This window comes from Falco biarmicus, chromosome 8, assembly GCF_023638135.1.
Source record: "Falco biarmicus isolate bFalBia1 chromosome 8, bFalBia1.pri, whole genome shotgun sequence".
NCBI lineage: Eukaryota > Metazoa > Chordata > Aves > Falconiformes > Falconidae > Falco > Falco biarmicus.
The window spans coordinates 5,200,884-5,217,100 of record NC_079295.1 but is presented as its reverse complement, the minus strand read 5'-3'; the positions used below and the strand labels follow the sequence as shown (position 1 = coordinate 5,217,100).

Genomic DNA, 16,217 nt, shown 5'->3' with positions numbered 1-16,217 from the left:
TGTGGTGCTGTTCGGATGTAACCGCCAGGCCTCACCTGTCCCCTTAGGAATTTGGCTTTGTGGTGGTTTGGATCTGTCGTGAGTGGAGAGTGGGAGCAGCAGGTTCCTTCAGGGAGATGGATCAGGGTGGAGGGGACACTCCAGTTTTGGAGCAACCGCAGCTAATGCACGGTTACCGTTTCTTAAATCTGCAACAAGGGGGAAAACCTTGGGATGTGAACACACACCATTTCCTTGGCTCCTCCTTGTCATAGGTCCTGCTGCTCTGAAGAGAGTAAATGCATAAGGGAGAACCACATAGCTGAAAAAATACTTTTATTTTAAAAAAATCTGTAAAGTACAAGACAGTATATTGAGTATGCTGTACAGTGTGAATACAAAATAAATATGAAATTCTGACTTTTTTATAAAAACACCGTGAAACAGAAGATCAATGTAACTCATCCTTCCTTAAGGAAGAAAGGGTTTCTAACAGTTAAGGCAACGGTTTAACATCTAGATGCTGTGCCCAGGTTTTCTGGCTTAACGCTGGGCAGTACTTAAGGTGTGTGTTTCAGTAAACCTGTGTAATCTCCCGCACCACAGCAGCGCTGCGCAAGCGGCCTCGCTGTTGGCAGCGTGCTCAAATGGCAGCAGTTGGGTTTGGTGGGGTTTGTTTATGAAATGCTTCCAATGTCAGAACAGACTTAGGAGGATTTTTTAAGGCCAGCACCAGCTGCCCGCTAGAGTGGTCATCACCTTTCTCATGTTGCTGCACTTCTGTCTTGGATGTACTTAGTGGTGTGCTGCTCTACTTTGGATAGCACTTACCCATTCCTGACAAACGATGGACTTCACAACTCCAAACATGGGCTGATTATTAATTTCCTCCCCCTTCCCCTTGCTGGAGTAGCTGTAGCTGGGTTCTAAATAATTTAGAAAAAGGGACAGTGTCTGAAAAATCTAACTGCCTGGTTTTGGGGGGCTCTTCCAGGTAAAATACTGTCTTAATGTATTATCTGGGCTATTGCATATACATACATATTATGTACTGACGGAAGAATAATCATCGCTACCTCAGTAAAGAGAGGAAATCCAGAAAAACGGTGGGTTTAAGCTAGGACAAACCTGATTCTCCCCCTTGGCCTCAAGTCACATGATGGGAATTCTTAGCGTTCTTAGTGTTCTACAAAGTACACTGGAAAAAACGTCTAGTTTAGAACATGCAAAACCCATTTAGTATTAAAGACATCTCTTCAAGCATCCTTTTTTGACTAATCCGTAATCATTTTAAGTACTTCATTTTCAGGATGGTGATATAGACAAAGGTATAATAAATCTCTGATCTACAAAGATCATCGTTGGGGGGGCAGAGGTGTCCATCCTCCTCCCAAACCATCAAAGATAATGAGGCTTCCCTCCGTTTTCGCAACAGCTAATGCTTCTAGCTGCTTGCTAGCGACAGACCCCCTAAGCCAAGCGTGCCCTCCAGAGTGTGGGTGGGAATTTAACTGGGAATGTGGGAATGCTGTGGTGGCTTTCCTGAGCAGAGCTCTCCTGCTCTGTTCTGGAACGTTGCGGACTTAACGTTTGGAGTGTATTTTGGATCACCTCCTTGACAGGGCTTCTCTCTGCTAAACATGCTATAGATCCTGCATACGTTCTTACAAATTTATGGCACAAAAGGGTGTTAAGCGTCAATTCGCTGTGAAATGGAAGAGTCCCTTTCCAAATGAAGCAGTCGAAGCGATATAAAGGAGGAAGGACTGTGTAAGTAAGGCTTTGAAGCACCAGCTCTGAGTCCTGTTCCATACAGAGGCACCCTTGGAATGTAGTATGGCAGCACTTCTTAGCGCTGGTAGGAAACAGCTTTTCTCCTTTGTCCATGATGGACAACACGTGCGCTGTCGTGGTTTCTCACCACGGCAGCCATGCTGCTTCTCCAGGCGTGTTGCAAAGAAAAGAGACCCTTTTTAAAGCAAATGTTTCCCGGTCTGATGGGCCCTCCTGGGGAGCTAACTGCTTCCCACCACCGGCAATTCCTGCTGCGTTTGTAAGATCAGACGGTGACAGAATTAATGGTCTTTTGTTTTCTGCAGTTGGAAGACAGTAAAGGAAAGCAGCAAGGTGAGGACAGAAGAATATCAGGAGAGTTTAAAGAACTAAAGAAGGAAATTACCTCTGCAGGTGGATGAACTGAGGGGACGTGATCTCCTCCCCAGCCTACTACTACGACTGTATCACACAGAAGCTGAAAAGACATCTGTCTCAATTTCTCTCCCTGTTCTTTCCTGTTCCGCCACACACACCTCCTGTGGCAGGTCCCACAGAGGGCCGACGAAAGGGAGGCAGGAGCCAGGTATCCCTCCCTCCTTGTTTTGCCAAGAATTACTCTCCACTCACATTTTACTGAAGGAGCAAACTACTGAGTACTCCGAGGATAGCGGAGCTGTATGGGGGTTGTCTGTATTCCCAGTTATGTGGGCCCAGCACCGCTCCGGCCCTGCTGACAGCAGCTCCTCCAGGCAGCTGAAACAGCCTCACTCAGCCTTTGTCTTTTCTGGGCCTTGAAAGGGCCAGAAGGGCCAGCAGCACCCGTCCGAGGCAAGGAGACTTTGTGAAACTTTCAGTGAAACTGAAAGCATTAGTAAAAATACAGTTAGGAATGGAAATCCTCTCCTCAATCATCTGCAGCTATCGGAGATGGAGCAGCAGAGGACTGAAGAAAGGTTCAGCAGACAGACCCGTAGAACAGGGAAGAAAAGTGAGTATGTGAAGAAACAAGGACACGGAAGGAACACAGACCAGTACAACTAGAGCAAAGACCAAAACCGATACACAAGTAGAGGGTGAAAAAGTCAGGCAGGGTTCTGAAGAGTAAAAGGAGCTTAAAATAAATGTGGAGAGGCAAATGAAGCTAACAGACAGCAAGCCTAGTCAGAGGAGCAAACAAATCTCGTTCACCTGTGTTGACTCTCTATTGATCCTTAGCACTGGAACGTCTCACTAACAGTAGTTAATCGGCACGCTAGCAGCATTACTAAAATTGTTGACACATAGGGTACTCAACAGAGTATTAATAATGGCTTCTCCTCGCTCTAGTGCTCAGTACAGAGGACCTGACAATGAAAAGGACCTAAACAGATCCTCTATTTTCTGGAGGTCATATCCTTGGAAAACCCAAGCATCCCGGTGGGACAGGCTGCTGCCAGTACTTGCTTTGGAAATAAGCAAGGCTTACTTCCCCAGTTAAAGTATCAGTAGCGTGAGAGTCCTCTTCACTTGAACAGCCCCTGTGGTTTCCTTCTGTGTGATTCGGGAAATGTTTTTTTCAAAAATCCTTGTTTGTCCCCCAGCAACCACCAGAAAGCACCAAGCATGAGTTCTTGGTCTGCATCCTTCCTTTCCAGGACGAATGTGTTTTCCCTCCCTTCTTGGTTATTTCCCAAAGCTCAGAGCACCTCAGTAGCATATGGAAATGCAATCTGTTGATGCCTTTCATCTTCATCCTCCTCATCTCCTTCATGGATGGAATTGGCTGGATCATCTTGCTGAGATTCTGCCCTTGTCTCAAAGAGCTGCTCTTCCAGGAACAAGCTCCCAATGCCGTATTCCTCATCGTGGGCCTTTGCCTCTGCAGGTGAGATATGGGGAGATCCCAGAACAAAACCTGCAAACCTGTTAAGATTTTTAAAGGGAGAAGTGATCAGCTGAGAAACAAAAAAAAAAAACCCGCTGTAAATGCAGGGGATGCTGCCAATTAAGCAGGGATGTTGTAAGGACGTGTCCCCCGGCAGTGCGAATGAGGGGAAGCTGCGGCATGAGCTAGGGAGTCCTGAACAGCAGAGTAAATCACAACAGATGGCAGTGACCCTAAACGTTTGTTTTCCTGCCTCATCTTTTCAGTCTTCAGTCTTTTCTATATAAGTAACTTGCTCTTCTGGAGGCCATCTGCGAGGTCTTGTGACTAAGCAAGATCTAACTTGGTTTTCACATCTTGTCAGTACTCGTGGGGTAATCCAGAGTAAGCATTGGTACAGTTGGATAGGTGGTATTTCAGCTTCTGAAAATAAATTAAAGCTGTTGCAGCATATCTGAGACAAAGGCTGTAAGAATTCAGGTAAGTTGACTTTGCTATGAAAGGAAACATGGTGAGAACTTCACATTCCTACACTGCTGTGCTATCTATCACCTTGCTTTTCATACTGCATGCGCGCCCCGGGCAAGCTGAGCTTAAGTCTTGCCAACGAATTCCTGCTTTTGGTGAACCTGGAGCTGCAGGAGTTCTGCAGCTGCTCCAAGGCAATGCCAAACTGGAGGTCTGGCAGAACAAAGCATGAACGAGCGCTGCCCCTGCATTTCAGTCCGCCACAAACCTTAACTTTCAGTGGACGGCTACGTTGAAGAGAGAGAAGGGAGCTGGAGGTTTCTGGCAAGCATGTGGAAACAGACGGCGGTTCTGACACCTGGGTAAGTGTCGACAGCATCAGAGAAATGCAGGAAAAAGGAAGTGCAGCTACATTCTGGAGTTCTGGTAAACTGATCAATAATTTACATTTTAGACTTAACATTTCTGTGAGATGAATGTTGTCACCTCGTTCTTCTTGGAAGCACTGTTAGTCTAAATGGAGAACAGCACTGGGCTGGCTGTTTTACAGGTTTGCCTTGTGTTGAACTGTCTTCTGATTCTTAATGGAAGCTTGGAGGGGTACTCGACTGTAAATCAGACCCCCCTTGGTTGTCCTTTCCGTTATTGTATTTTTGTAGTGAACAGTTTATAAGAACTGTATTAACTAAGTGATGGCTAGAAAATACGTGTCTCAGCTGTTTGTTTTGTGCATTTGGCAGTATTTTGTTCTACAATACTGCAGTGAGTTTTCACTTTTTATATCTTTCAATCATGTTACAGAATGAAAGTAGCTTAGAAAATAAGGTGGTTCAACAGGAAATCTATAAAACCTGGCAGAGAGGCTGTCTGTGTGTGCCCGTCCAAGGAAGATGAAGGTTCTGAAACTAGTTTTAACTTTTTATTGATTAAATTCCAAGCGGACTGGGGCCCCTTTGAAATTATGACACTTGGTTCTGTGGCAAAGGCCAAGTCTTTGTGGCTGGCTAATATGTGAAACTCTGCTTCTGCTATCTTGCAGTTTGGGTTTTGATGGAAATACGCTGCTATTATTAATTTTATATTCTGCAAGATTTTCTGGCTGTACTTAACGTAAGCCTTTCCAACCCGTATTTGTCTTAAGTTTGTCTCTTAAGCTCTATCTGAAGTAGCTCTTCTGCTATACTTCCTAGGTGCAGGCATCGGTTTCTTTGTATTCTTAGTCTTAGATATTGGTTGATACTTCAAGTAACAGGATGCCTTGGCTGTGCGGGTTTGCAGTTGGAGAGCTTCATACAGGTAAATTTGAGCATGTATCTTCAACCTGCCCCAATTTTGCACAATGCAAAAGTGTACTGCTCTTCAAACTGAAGGAAGGAGCATTTCACTGGTTAGACAGCCACCCAGGCTGTGTAGGAACTTACAGAGGCACTGTAGGAAACCTGTAAGTTTAAGGAAAGCTGCCATTACCACAAATTACCCGTGAACATCTGCAAACTCTCAGAGTAATTTATGGTCGGGGGGTTTAATACCACCAGCAAGTAATATCCTTGAGAGGTGTGGCCGTGGTCTTTAGTGGGATTGCTCAAGAAGATAAAGCTCCCGGCATGTCTGACTGCATGCAAGATAAACGCACCTGGAACAGTGCCTGAAGTAGCATTTGGGTCTGCTGTGCAGCAGCATCTGTGCAGTGCGTTCCCTGTTTTAGAGAAGCCAGAAATTCTTACCTTTGTGGGGACTGGAGTTTGGATACAGCTAACCACGATGGGAAGTCGGGGTTCCTGCAGAATGAGCGGAGCTCCTCCAGAGCTCTGATCGTTTCTGTTTCACCTTGTTCTCGATACTCCTCTTCAGTAAGCCATTTAAACACTAACTTTTTTGATTTAAAGCGATTCTTCATTTTTCTGGAAATGAAATGAAAACAATTAGTATTTCTGAAGTCTTCTGGCACATAATTATTGTCTGTCCTTTTCTCTACTACCTGCTATTAACATGCTTTAACCACCTTTATCCTTTTAAGACAAGCTACATTCTTGCACCAACATTTTATAGGAGAAATCTAATGTTTACTAGCCTGTTTACCTCAGGTCTTCACCAAAGTTGTAGAATTCCACAGAATGGTATCTAATGAGCTTTTGATCACGTCCTTGTTGTGTACGCATGGACTAAAATCTCACAGAATTAAATAGATGGCTGCTTGCTCAGCCATTTTTAGGTGCAATATGCAAAATGTGTCTGTGCAGACATGGGCTGAATCAAAACCCAGTCTGCATATGTAACATCAAAGATAAGCAATGCTCCAAGTCTGTTATGAGTTGTTCATGTTGTTTACTAGATCGCTTCTCTTAAATCTTGCTTTAAATTACAAAACTGAGTAGTCTGAGGCCAAAATGTTTACAATCTGATGTTTTTTTAGCTGCTGCATAGCGATGTATAATATAATTAGATATCAATTAGAAAGTGTGCCATGTTCTGTTCCCTTCTGTCGACTGCTTTCAATTTAAATGTTGTGATGAGTTAAGATAAGCAAGGGCTGGATGCCCATAAAACTTTCAGCTCTACATAAAAACACCTGCTGCAACCAGCAGCATTCAACTTTACTCCTTACTTCCCCGCAAAGCAAGAATGAACTGTAGCCCTCGTTCAGCTCAAATGGCAAAGGTCTTGCTGGCTCAGTGGAATCTACTGAGCTTAAAAACAAGTAACGCAAGATTCTTAATTATTTTGATACATCTGATGCTCTCCACTGTGTACCTGGCATCGTGGCCTCACAGTTGGGTGCTACTGCTTAGTGTTTTGAAACAGAAAAAAACCCAACCCTGTTATTCCCACAAGAGAGATTTGTAGACCTGTATTTTGGCTTTATAGAAGCATGAGTTCATGGTGGGGGGGTGGGGAGGAGGTCCACATGGAGAACAAACAACAGTGTTTCAGGGTAAAACAGGTATGTTCTGACTTCTGTGAACTCGTAGCCAAATCTTACTGATTTCAGAGTGAGCTGAGCCTGCTCACATCAGGTCAGTATTGGTCCTATATGTTGCCTTTGAAACAGCTGGTGCTCATCAGCTGCAGGCAAAAATCAGACTGTAACATACGATAAATTCTACCTAATATAAAAAAGCTTTAACGCAGTCCACAATTCAACATCTAAAAAGAGCACAAGAGCACAACGGCACGTTCTTAAAAACTAATAAATGTCTAAAAGGCTAAGACGAAAAAATTATTTGGTTTTTATTCTTTTGCTTATGCCAGTTCTAGCCTTTGCCTCTTCCTGGCGTTCTGCAGTTCAGCAGAAGTCCACAGGTACGGAAGACTCCGCACTAAAGACTTCTTAATCTGGATGCCATCACTGAAGGTAAAAAACAGATGTAAATTGGCAGGACTTCTTAAAATCTTCATCTGAGAGTTTTATTTGTGATAAAACATGCTTCAAACTCAAGGATGAGCAAACATGTTGTTCCCATGTTGCTAAGCAAAGTACTTAGCAAACTAAGGTCTACATATTGCAAGCAGTTCCCGTTCCAAATGCCACAATATAAATGGGGCTCCGGAGTACGGGGGACTGTCTCCGCAGCAGTAACAGACTGTTGCCATGAATTAAAGGTAGACATGTACATCTAGGACAATCACCTTGGAAAGCTAGACTCAATGGAAACCATTATTTTTTTGGACACGGATTTTTAATCTCTGAAGTCTACACTATCTAACCGACACAGGCTATCACTTTTTAACATCTGCTTCTCGGTGATAGCGCACTGGTTTATCCTGTAAGATTCAGTACGAGTTAACCCACAGATCGTCTCACCGCACATGCAGCCAAGGCAGCATTGCTACCGTCTAATCAATCAACCAAACAAATGTTTTGGTTACCATTTGCTGCAGACTAGAAGGTGCTACATTTGTACTAAAGAGCACAGTCATATTTCTCTGTTCTCCATACAACAAAACTTGTGTTTAACACTGCCGAATGGAAAATATTTACATTCTGGTGTCTCAGGGCTTTAAACCTTTTCTATTGCAGCTTTACATCTAGTAAAAATATGAATTAGAACTAGAAATTCATAAATAGTTACTGAAGCGTAAGGGTTTTCTCCTTATTAGCCCCCAGGATTTCCTTGTGACACAGGGACTCGGACATTCATAAATACATACACACCTGCCTATGTGCCTAGCAGCACCGAGCGGGTAATGCAGGCCTTTTGAACAGAGGCTGACTGCTATTACTGCATATGCAACTTGAGGTATGGTGACACCATAATAAATCAACACAAAGGCTGTTAATTGTAGCATCCACGTGAATAAGGTGATGCTCAGTTCAGTGGTAAGCGGTCCATGCTGATAGCAAGCAGCAAAGCTGGTAATTCCAACAGCCAGAAAATACCCTGTAGAAACAGAAAAGAAGGACATGGAGAAAAATATGCAAACCACCCATACAAATTGCATTAGTCTGCTTCACAAAGCTTGCAACTGCTGAGTAGCATAGCCTTCTGTGTCTTGTCTTATAGATAGCTGCACTGTTGTATGTGCTTTATGTTTCAAAAGTGTGCAGAGAGTTCACAAGGTGATCTACAAACAGCCTTTAGCTAATGCTGTGAGCTGCACGTGAATTCTCCCAATGCAAGATTGCAAGAATGCTGAGGCAGGTGCTGGATCGATAGGTCTGTCAGCCCCTGCAGGCACAGCCACTTAGCAATTTAGGCATCCAGATCCAGCAAAATACAAACCAGCGTAGCTGCCCTTTTGCTGTTACAGGGAAAGTAGGTAATGGCGAATCGATGAACAAATAATCCAGCCAAAATCTGCTCTTAAAGCTGCTGCTGGCCCACTCTATCATAAATTCCTTATTTAACGATACACGGTGAGTAAATGCTCATTTGAGTGGATCAGGAACCTTTGGAATACTCCCAACATCCATGGCTTAGGAGAAAAAAGTACTCCATAAATAAGTCACTTGATTTTGGTTTTTATGGGCAAGTATCCATCTAGCCACTAAATTTCGGCAAAATCTGCAGCACATTTTTTGATAATTTTCTTACCCAGCAAGTAGTTTCTGTGTTCAGACCACAACCACTGCGTATTCTCTTTGAAGCAGTAAATAAAATAGAGGGAGAACATCCAGCAGCCACCCATTAAGATCCAGAAGGTACTGCGCTGGAAATTTAAAAAAACCCACATTTTAACAAAACTTTAAAATTATCGAAAAATTTCAAGTCAGAATCGGGACCATTGTGGGCAAGGGAACTCCCAAACAAAATTGGATGTGGTATTTGGTAGACCTACAGGGCTTACGATTTGTGTTAAGACTTCCACTGCAGAGTGCTCTGCATGCTACAACTCAGCAATACCAATTTTAAGTGGCGCAACTGTACCTCTGTATTTGTGTATCGTGTTCCTATGCCATGGTATAAGCTTATTGCAGTGTATTCCCAATTAACGTATCTCAGCAATATTGTGGGAATGCACAGACTTTGTAAAAGTACAGGAAAAATTCACATCTGCCTTGCAATTAATCGTCTCTGGTGAACAGAAGAGAATCTGTCCCAGTTGCTACTAAAACTACATTTTGATTTAGATTGATTCATAGTTTCAAAAGTAAGCTTAGCTCTGGTCCCATGAAAATAATATATCTTTCAGAATAAACCCTCTTGTACATCAGCAATCTCCTGTTGGGTTTAAACTCAGGAGCAAGCTAACTAGAATTTAGATTCTGACCTATTTATATTTACTTGACACAAGCAAAGCTGCAGTCATTTCAGTGCAGTTACCTGGCCACAAAAACACAGCAAGGTCAGAATCTGGCTCTGTACTCTCAACTTCCTATATTATGATGTTGATTATTATTTTGTCTAGTAAGTGCAGATTTACCCTTGGAATAAACCTTTTAAGTGTCAACAGGACAAAGACTAGCAGAGCAAGAACACCCAGTATTATTCCAGAAAGGTAAAAGAACTTGGTACTCCTGTAAGAAAAGAGAGAATACAGTGAGAAGTATGATTTGTAATTGGTTAAGATGCCAACATTTGTAAAAACAGCAGTGATCTTCAAAAAGTACTTAATGCAGCTGTAAGTTAAGAACTGCAGTTACATGGTCAACAGACCCACTTCAGATACTAAACTTGTGTAAGAAAAAATTCCCAACGGATACTTAAGGTCACTGGAGTTGTTACAGGCTAGGAAATAGTGTTGAGTTTTTTAAAGCTCACACTATTTCTGATTTCACTGACCTTCTAGTTTCTAGTAATTTCATTTTCTTCCATGTACCGATATAGTTCTGTACGGCAAGAAAAGTTTTATTTTTTTGAATTTAAAATGCAAAAAAACCCTCCACAAACCCACAAATTTTTTTCCAAGCTTATGCATTTATGAAGTCTGACTTTCAGAGTTAACTCTATTAAACCTACTGCTCTCTGCTTGTTTTCAAGGTGTCTCCTGACAATTAATTTGTGACTCACTTTGCTTTGAAGTCATGGGCCACATGTTTTGCTACAACAATTAAGTACCCTCCCTTACATGCTATGCAAAACGTGCATCAAAAGAATGATGGGGCAAGGCTGGCACAAAGGTGGAGGCAGACGAGGCCCCACGTGGCCTCATCTGAAGCAGTCCTCCATGCAGGAAGGCACCACTGACCACACACGCAGCATTATTTAGCATTCAGCTAACCTCACTCACTGGTTTACACAACAGAGAAAAAGTTTTTCTGAATCGACACTGAGTATTGTCTTGGTGTTGCCCCGTGCAGGAAGCTTGGATACAAGGACCCTAACACAGCTAAGTGATTAATAAGAGTGCAGCACTCCAACGTATGTCACAATCTGTCCAAACACAAATGGTATGAAGAGGTTTTAAATATATGCTCAGTTTCCTTATTTCAGTTTCCCAAAGAACCACCTCTTTAGCTTAGAAAACAGACCAAAGATTCACACAGGCTTTGGGAAAGAAGGTCAAAAAACAGCAGCTAGCACTCACCTGCTCAGGCTGTTTGCAAAATGGAACAGAAAAATTCCAGCTATAAACAAAAACAAGAGCCTTCCATCTAGCACTAAAAAAAGGGGGGAAAAACAGAAATGGACTTTAGACTAATTAAACCTGAAATTCTGATTATATAAAATATCAATAGAAAAGTCGCAAGCTTCTTACAGAAGAGATGGTACATTCAGTAACACTGGCAGACTGAACTATCTAATCTGAACTGAAAGACTCGCTACTTACTTTCTCGTTCCACACGCACAGTGTACGGTTTGGTTTTGAAGGGCTGTATTTTAAAACAAATATCCTCTCCATATTGTTTTATGCGTATGGAAGTTTCCGTGGATGTCTCCGGTTTCCAGAAGATTTGAACAGCACATGCAGCAAACTCAAAAACAGTTTCTGAATTACGACAGTTGCTTTTTTCTGAAATAGGCTCAAAGGTGAACACTTCTCTGCTGTTAACTTTCACCTAAAACCAAACAAGAATACACAGAGAAGCAGCTCAGATTCACGGCTTTATTTTGGTTTTCTGAACTATGCAGCATATAAGCCATGTATGAGACAACGAAAATCAATCAGTATAGAGAGCTTGAGAATAAAATGCTAGTGCAATTCATAATTGTTTAACATTAGTTATTTATATTATGCAAAGATTAATTGTTTAGGCCTTGCAAGGTAATCCAGAGAATTCAATGCCAGCAACATTCTATGGAAGGGCCTCAAACCCATCCAAAAGCTTGGTGAGTTTGGTTTTACCATAACACATGCCCACACACCAGCAGTATTTGTAAACATTACCAGTAATATTTGACTACAGTTTCTTTTATGGATGCTCATACGCTTCCCCATTCCCCCCCTGAACCGTAAGAAATAGGACTTTCTTTTCTTGTGGTTAATAATGCAGTCTTCATGTTAGGGACAGAAGAGCGATAAGGAAAATGAGGAGTATCATAACCAGAAATTTAAATACAAGCATGTTCCTGTTGGGTATTTTGGGGTTTCTTGCTAGTTCCTAGCACCCTCCGCCACCACCCTGGTAAAAGATCTCATCCATCTTCTGAGATGGGATCACCTTCCTAAAGATTGTGATTCATTGTGAGCTCTCAGTCAGGGCCTGCTAGACAACAAAGACCCATCTACAAAAAAGTGATGCAACAGGTAATAAACCAGGCTTCTACTGGGAGAAGAGGCAACATGTTAGCAAGCAATTTGTTGTGGGAAAAATCGGAACTTCCTGCTATTAAACATTTACTCCAGGAAAGTGTGTGTGACTGCTGGAGGCTTTGACCACCTGAAGTCTGCTACCGTTCATAAAAACATCCACAGCATGTTCCTGAGGAAAATAGTCCTGGGAACAGACAGATGTTCTTCTGCCTTATAGCTGAGAGCAAATTCCTCCAACAGAAATGAAGTGGAATGGTTTCCTTCCTTTGTCTGGAGACATGCTTCCCAGGAAAAAAAAAAAAGGAACCACACAGAGTCTGTTTTTCCTTTAGCTGTTATTGCTTCCACCATAAAGAGATTTTTATATTGTTTCGAGCTAATCTCTAAACATGTTTCTTGCAAGATGACTCTGTTACTCAGAAAAACAGAAACACACTGCTGCTGCTGTTTTTTCATTAGTCACAATCTAATACACCTTGGGTTCCTATACTGTGGCCTGGTGTGCTACAGTGAGTGAGTCACAGAACTGCATTTTATCCTCAAATTTAGAAGCTTTCTAAAGGCGTTTGGTGATAATGCAGTTAACAAGGTTAACAGTGGTCTATCAATAGAAAAGGCGTGTGACAAAATAATACGCAAGTCTGTGCTAATGTTTGTGTGGCATCATACTGTTAGCCTGGTTGACATCCTTCTAATAAAAAGACCAAAACCCACTGTATCCAAAGTGGAGGATCACAATGCTGCATTTTTATCATGGTCCTACCTATACACCGTTCCAACTACTAATGACACGGACACACCACTTTGATCTCGCTAACTGATCATTCACTTTGCTGGCAAAAGTTCACGTGAAATGTGTTGCATAGCTGAATGATCCCCCCAAACAGCCTCTTACCTGAAGAGTTGACCAAACGTACTGCAAGTGAATGGTTCTGTTTTGCATATAGCAGTAGCAGTTTTCATCCTGATTCTGGATGACATCCATTTCCTGCAAAAAGCTACAATTTCTACCTGGGAGAGAGCAGAAAAGTTAATTTTACATATGCATCAAATACAAATGTATAATTTTGTTCCTTTCCATTGTTGTATATGCCGAGGGAATCACAAGCAGCTTGCAGATAACCAAATGTAAAAGCTATGCTGCAGGGTAGCGTGTTCAGTATGATTTAGATGAAAATCCAAATTACTTCCTTAATTTAAAAAAAAAAAAAAAATTACATTTGAATCAGATAAATTCAAATCAAGTAATTTAGGGCCCAGAGGAAATTGCAAACACCTTTGGAAAAATAAATGAACTATCTAGGGTGATATTTTTTTAAAAAATGTAATCCATAGAAGATTGGCTTCGGTATCAGTATTTTGATGGCACTGGAATAGAGCCTTTGGGCCAAATTCACTGCTGGCATGAGTGGGTGTTAACTCCACTGGAGTCAATGCTTATACCGGTGGTGAATGCAACAATGTGGGAGTCTGAGCAGGTAAACAGGCTTACATATTAAAATAGTCATTTAGCACATGACACAGCTGCTGATTGCAGAAATCATACTCCTCTCCCTCGGAAGCATTTCTAATGTTAAAGAACACAACTTTCTTTTTAAAAACAAATTTTCCTGCCATAGTCCAGCCATGACTGTAGTAAGGCAAATGCACAGATAGCTTGCCATTAAGTCATTTAATTAGGGATGCTAATTGGTCTAACTCTCCTGAAATGTCAGCAAGCCCCTACGATCTTCAGAATCAGGTTGCACTTTTGAGCAGAAATGCACCTAAAAGATTTATGGAGCAAACTTTGAAGAATAACATACATCCTGATCTATATACATGTGTAAAATATACCCTACAGTGCATTACAGCAGCGTTCCAGGAGCATAATTAAAGAGAAGAATAAAGGAAATAATTACAGATCTGAACAGAGGGAATCATCTGGCTCACTGAATAGAAAATGTAGGTCTAAGCCAAGCTCAGTAATAACTGCTAAAACACTGTCATACACTCGGAGCAGCACAATAAGTATGTGCAAAACAGTCTTAATCTGGACAAGGAGATACTGTTTGCAGGTAAAAACCTGCCCTGTCTCTCTACAAGGAATCTGAACTTAGGCTAAATTATTTTCTAACCAATTTAATTAAGCCAATGAAAAATACCTGTGTGGATGTTCTTATGTAAGTTTATTGTGTCATTCTAGAATTAAAGTGCCCACAGATGATCCCGCTAAAGTAAATTGGTTTAAACTTAGAACCTGGGCATATTTATTGTGAAAAATCAGCCATCTGATTAATTTTCATCCACGGCAAAAGGGCACACAACCCTTCTGACAAGGGCTGGCAGTACCTCTTGACAAGGCACTTCCATAAAAGCCATCAGATGAAGTTGCAAAAGGATTCTTTTGCCTCTGAAGTGCTGCCAACTGACGCAGCCAGCAGGTGAGGCTGGGCACTACCCAGGGCTAGGACCAAGATAATCTGGTGACAGAAAACAGCAATACCCTGGCAGAACCAAAACGCAGCTGAGGAGCCCACAGCATCCCCACAGGGTGTGTTATGATTTTGTCCCATCGGATAACCCATCCCACCACGTTAGAAGTGATGTCCTCCATAGCCAACGCCAGCAAATATTTCTTCCCTGCCACCCCCAAGGTATTTTCTTCAGAAAAAATAATTCCCTTCAAACACGAGATCAGCTCCATAGAATGAAACATGTCTCAAAAGGAAAAGTGCTTCTGAACTGTGAGATGGAGGATGATTTTGGCTGCTGGGAGGACACACAGAGCGGGCAGTTCCCAAGTTTTCAATTCGGAGCAGCGGAGAACCGGCACCTGCTGTGGAAGGCAGCAGATGCCCAAGGCTTGGGAACGCCAAGGGAAGGCACGGGGGCTGGGGGCAGTTTATTGAGTTAATGCATCGCTGCTGCCAACTGAGAAAAACCTCCAGGGTCTTCCCTGCTCTCGTTAAAAAAACAAAACAAAACAAGCAAACAAACAAAACCTATTCCGCACCCACTTCTCCTGAGCCAAGCCGTGAGGAAGCCCGAGGGAGGCACACAGGCGAGAGCCGGCGCCCCATGCCCGCGGCCCTGCCGAGGGGACGGCAGCGGGCCCCTTGCTCCGCGCCGCTCTCCCGCCCCTGAATGAATATTCTCACGGGAACTGAACGGAGCCGGGACAAGCCGAAGAAAACGGCAAACAGAAAAGGAGCAAAGCGCCTCAGGGGCGCGCCTGGCCGCTGGCAGCCGGCGGCCCCGGCCTCTCCTCAGGGCAGCGCCATTTTGGGCCGCGGCAGAGGCCGGGGCCGCGCGGTACCGGCAGCGGTGGCGCCTGAGGGGAACGCAGGGCAGCCAGCGTGTCCCCCGCGCCTGTCCCCGCGGGCGCGGGGTATGTGTGTGAGGAGCGACCCCCCCGACCCCCGCCTGTGACCCCTCCGGGCAGGGGAAAGGGACCGCCGGGGGCGGGAGGGGAAGGCCAGTACCTGCAGGCGGTGCCGCCCCGGCCAGCGCCAGGAGGAGCAGCCCCAGCCCCAGTGGGGCTCGGGGGCGCTGCCAGCGGCCGGGCGGCCGCGGCGGGCTCATGGGGCGGCCGCCGGCTCCGGGAGGGCGGGCTGCGGCAAGGGGAAGGGGCAGGGAAGGGAAGGGAAGGGGCGGTGCGGCCCGGCCCGGCCCAGCCTGCCCACCGCTCGGGGCCGCGGGGCGCGGGAGCCCGGCTCCGGGCAGGGCCTCTGGGGGGCTGCCGCGGCGCTCTCCTGCTGCCCTACAGCCCGCCTGTGGCATCTCTGCCCTGTGCCTCGGGGCTTCCGCCGAGTTCAGCGTGTGCGCTGGAAAGAAAAAGAAATACGCATGTAGCAGCGCAGCGGAACCGTTCCGGCGGCGGTGGCCCTGCCTGGCTGAGCGGCGGGCCCGCTGCCCGCGTGGGTCGGGTACAAATTGGTCCCAAACTGCCGGACAGGCTGTGGTGCTGCCCGGCCTCTGCCCAGGCAGCCGCCCCGCGGAGGCGAGGCGCTGTGGC

At 44.2% G+C, this 16,217-nt stretch overlaps 1 protein-coding gene across 1 annotated transcript; it reads right to left on the bottom strand.

Moving 5' to 3' along the window:
- Nucleotides 1-302: 302 nt before the first annotated feature.
- NEMP2 (nuclear envelope integral membrane protein 2) lies at nt 303-15,837 on the bottom strand. The gene is made up of 9 exons (XM_056349432.1): nt 15,685-15,837; nt 13,116-13,231; nt 11,297-11,525; nt 11,054-11,126; nt 9,950-10,043; nt 9,121-9,235; nt 8,241-8,466; nt 5,812-5,988; nt 303-3,657 (listed from the first exon to the last, which is right to left on the bottom strand). The coding sequence occupies exons 1-9, from the start codon at nt 15,782-15,784 to the stop codon at nt 3,432-3,434; spliced, it is 1,356 nt and encodes a 451-aa protein (XP_056205407.1). The 5' UTR covers nt 15,785-15,837; the 3' UTR covers nt 303-3,431.
- Nucleotides 15,838-16,217: the final 380 nt, after the last annotated feature.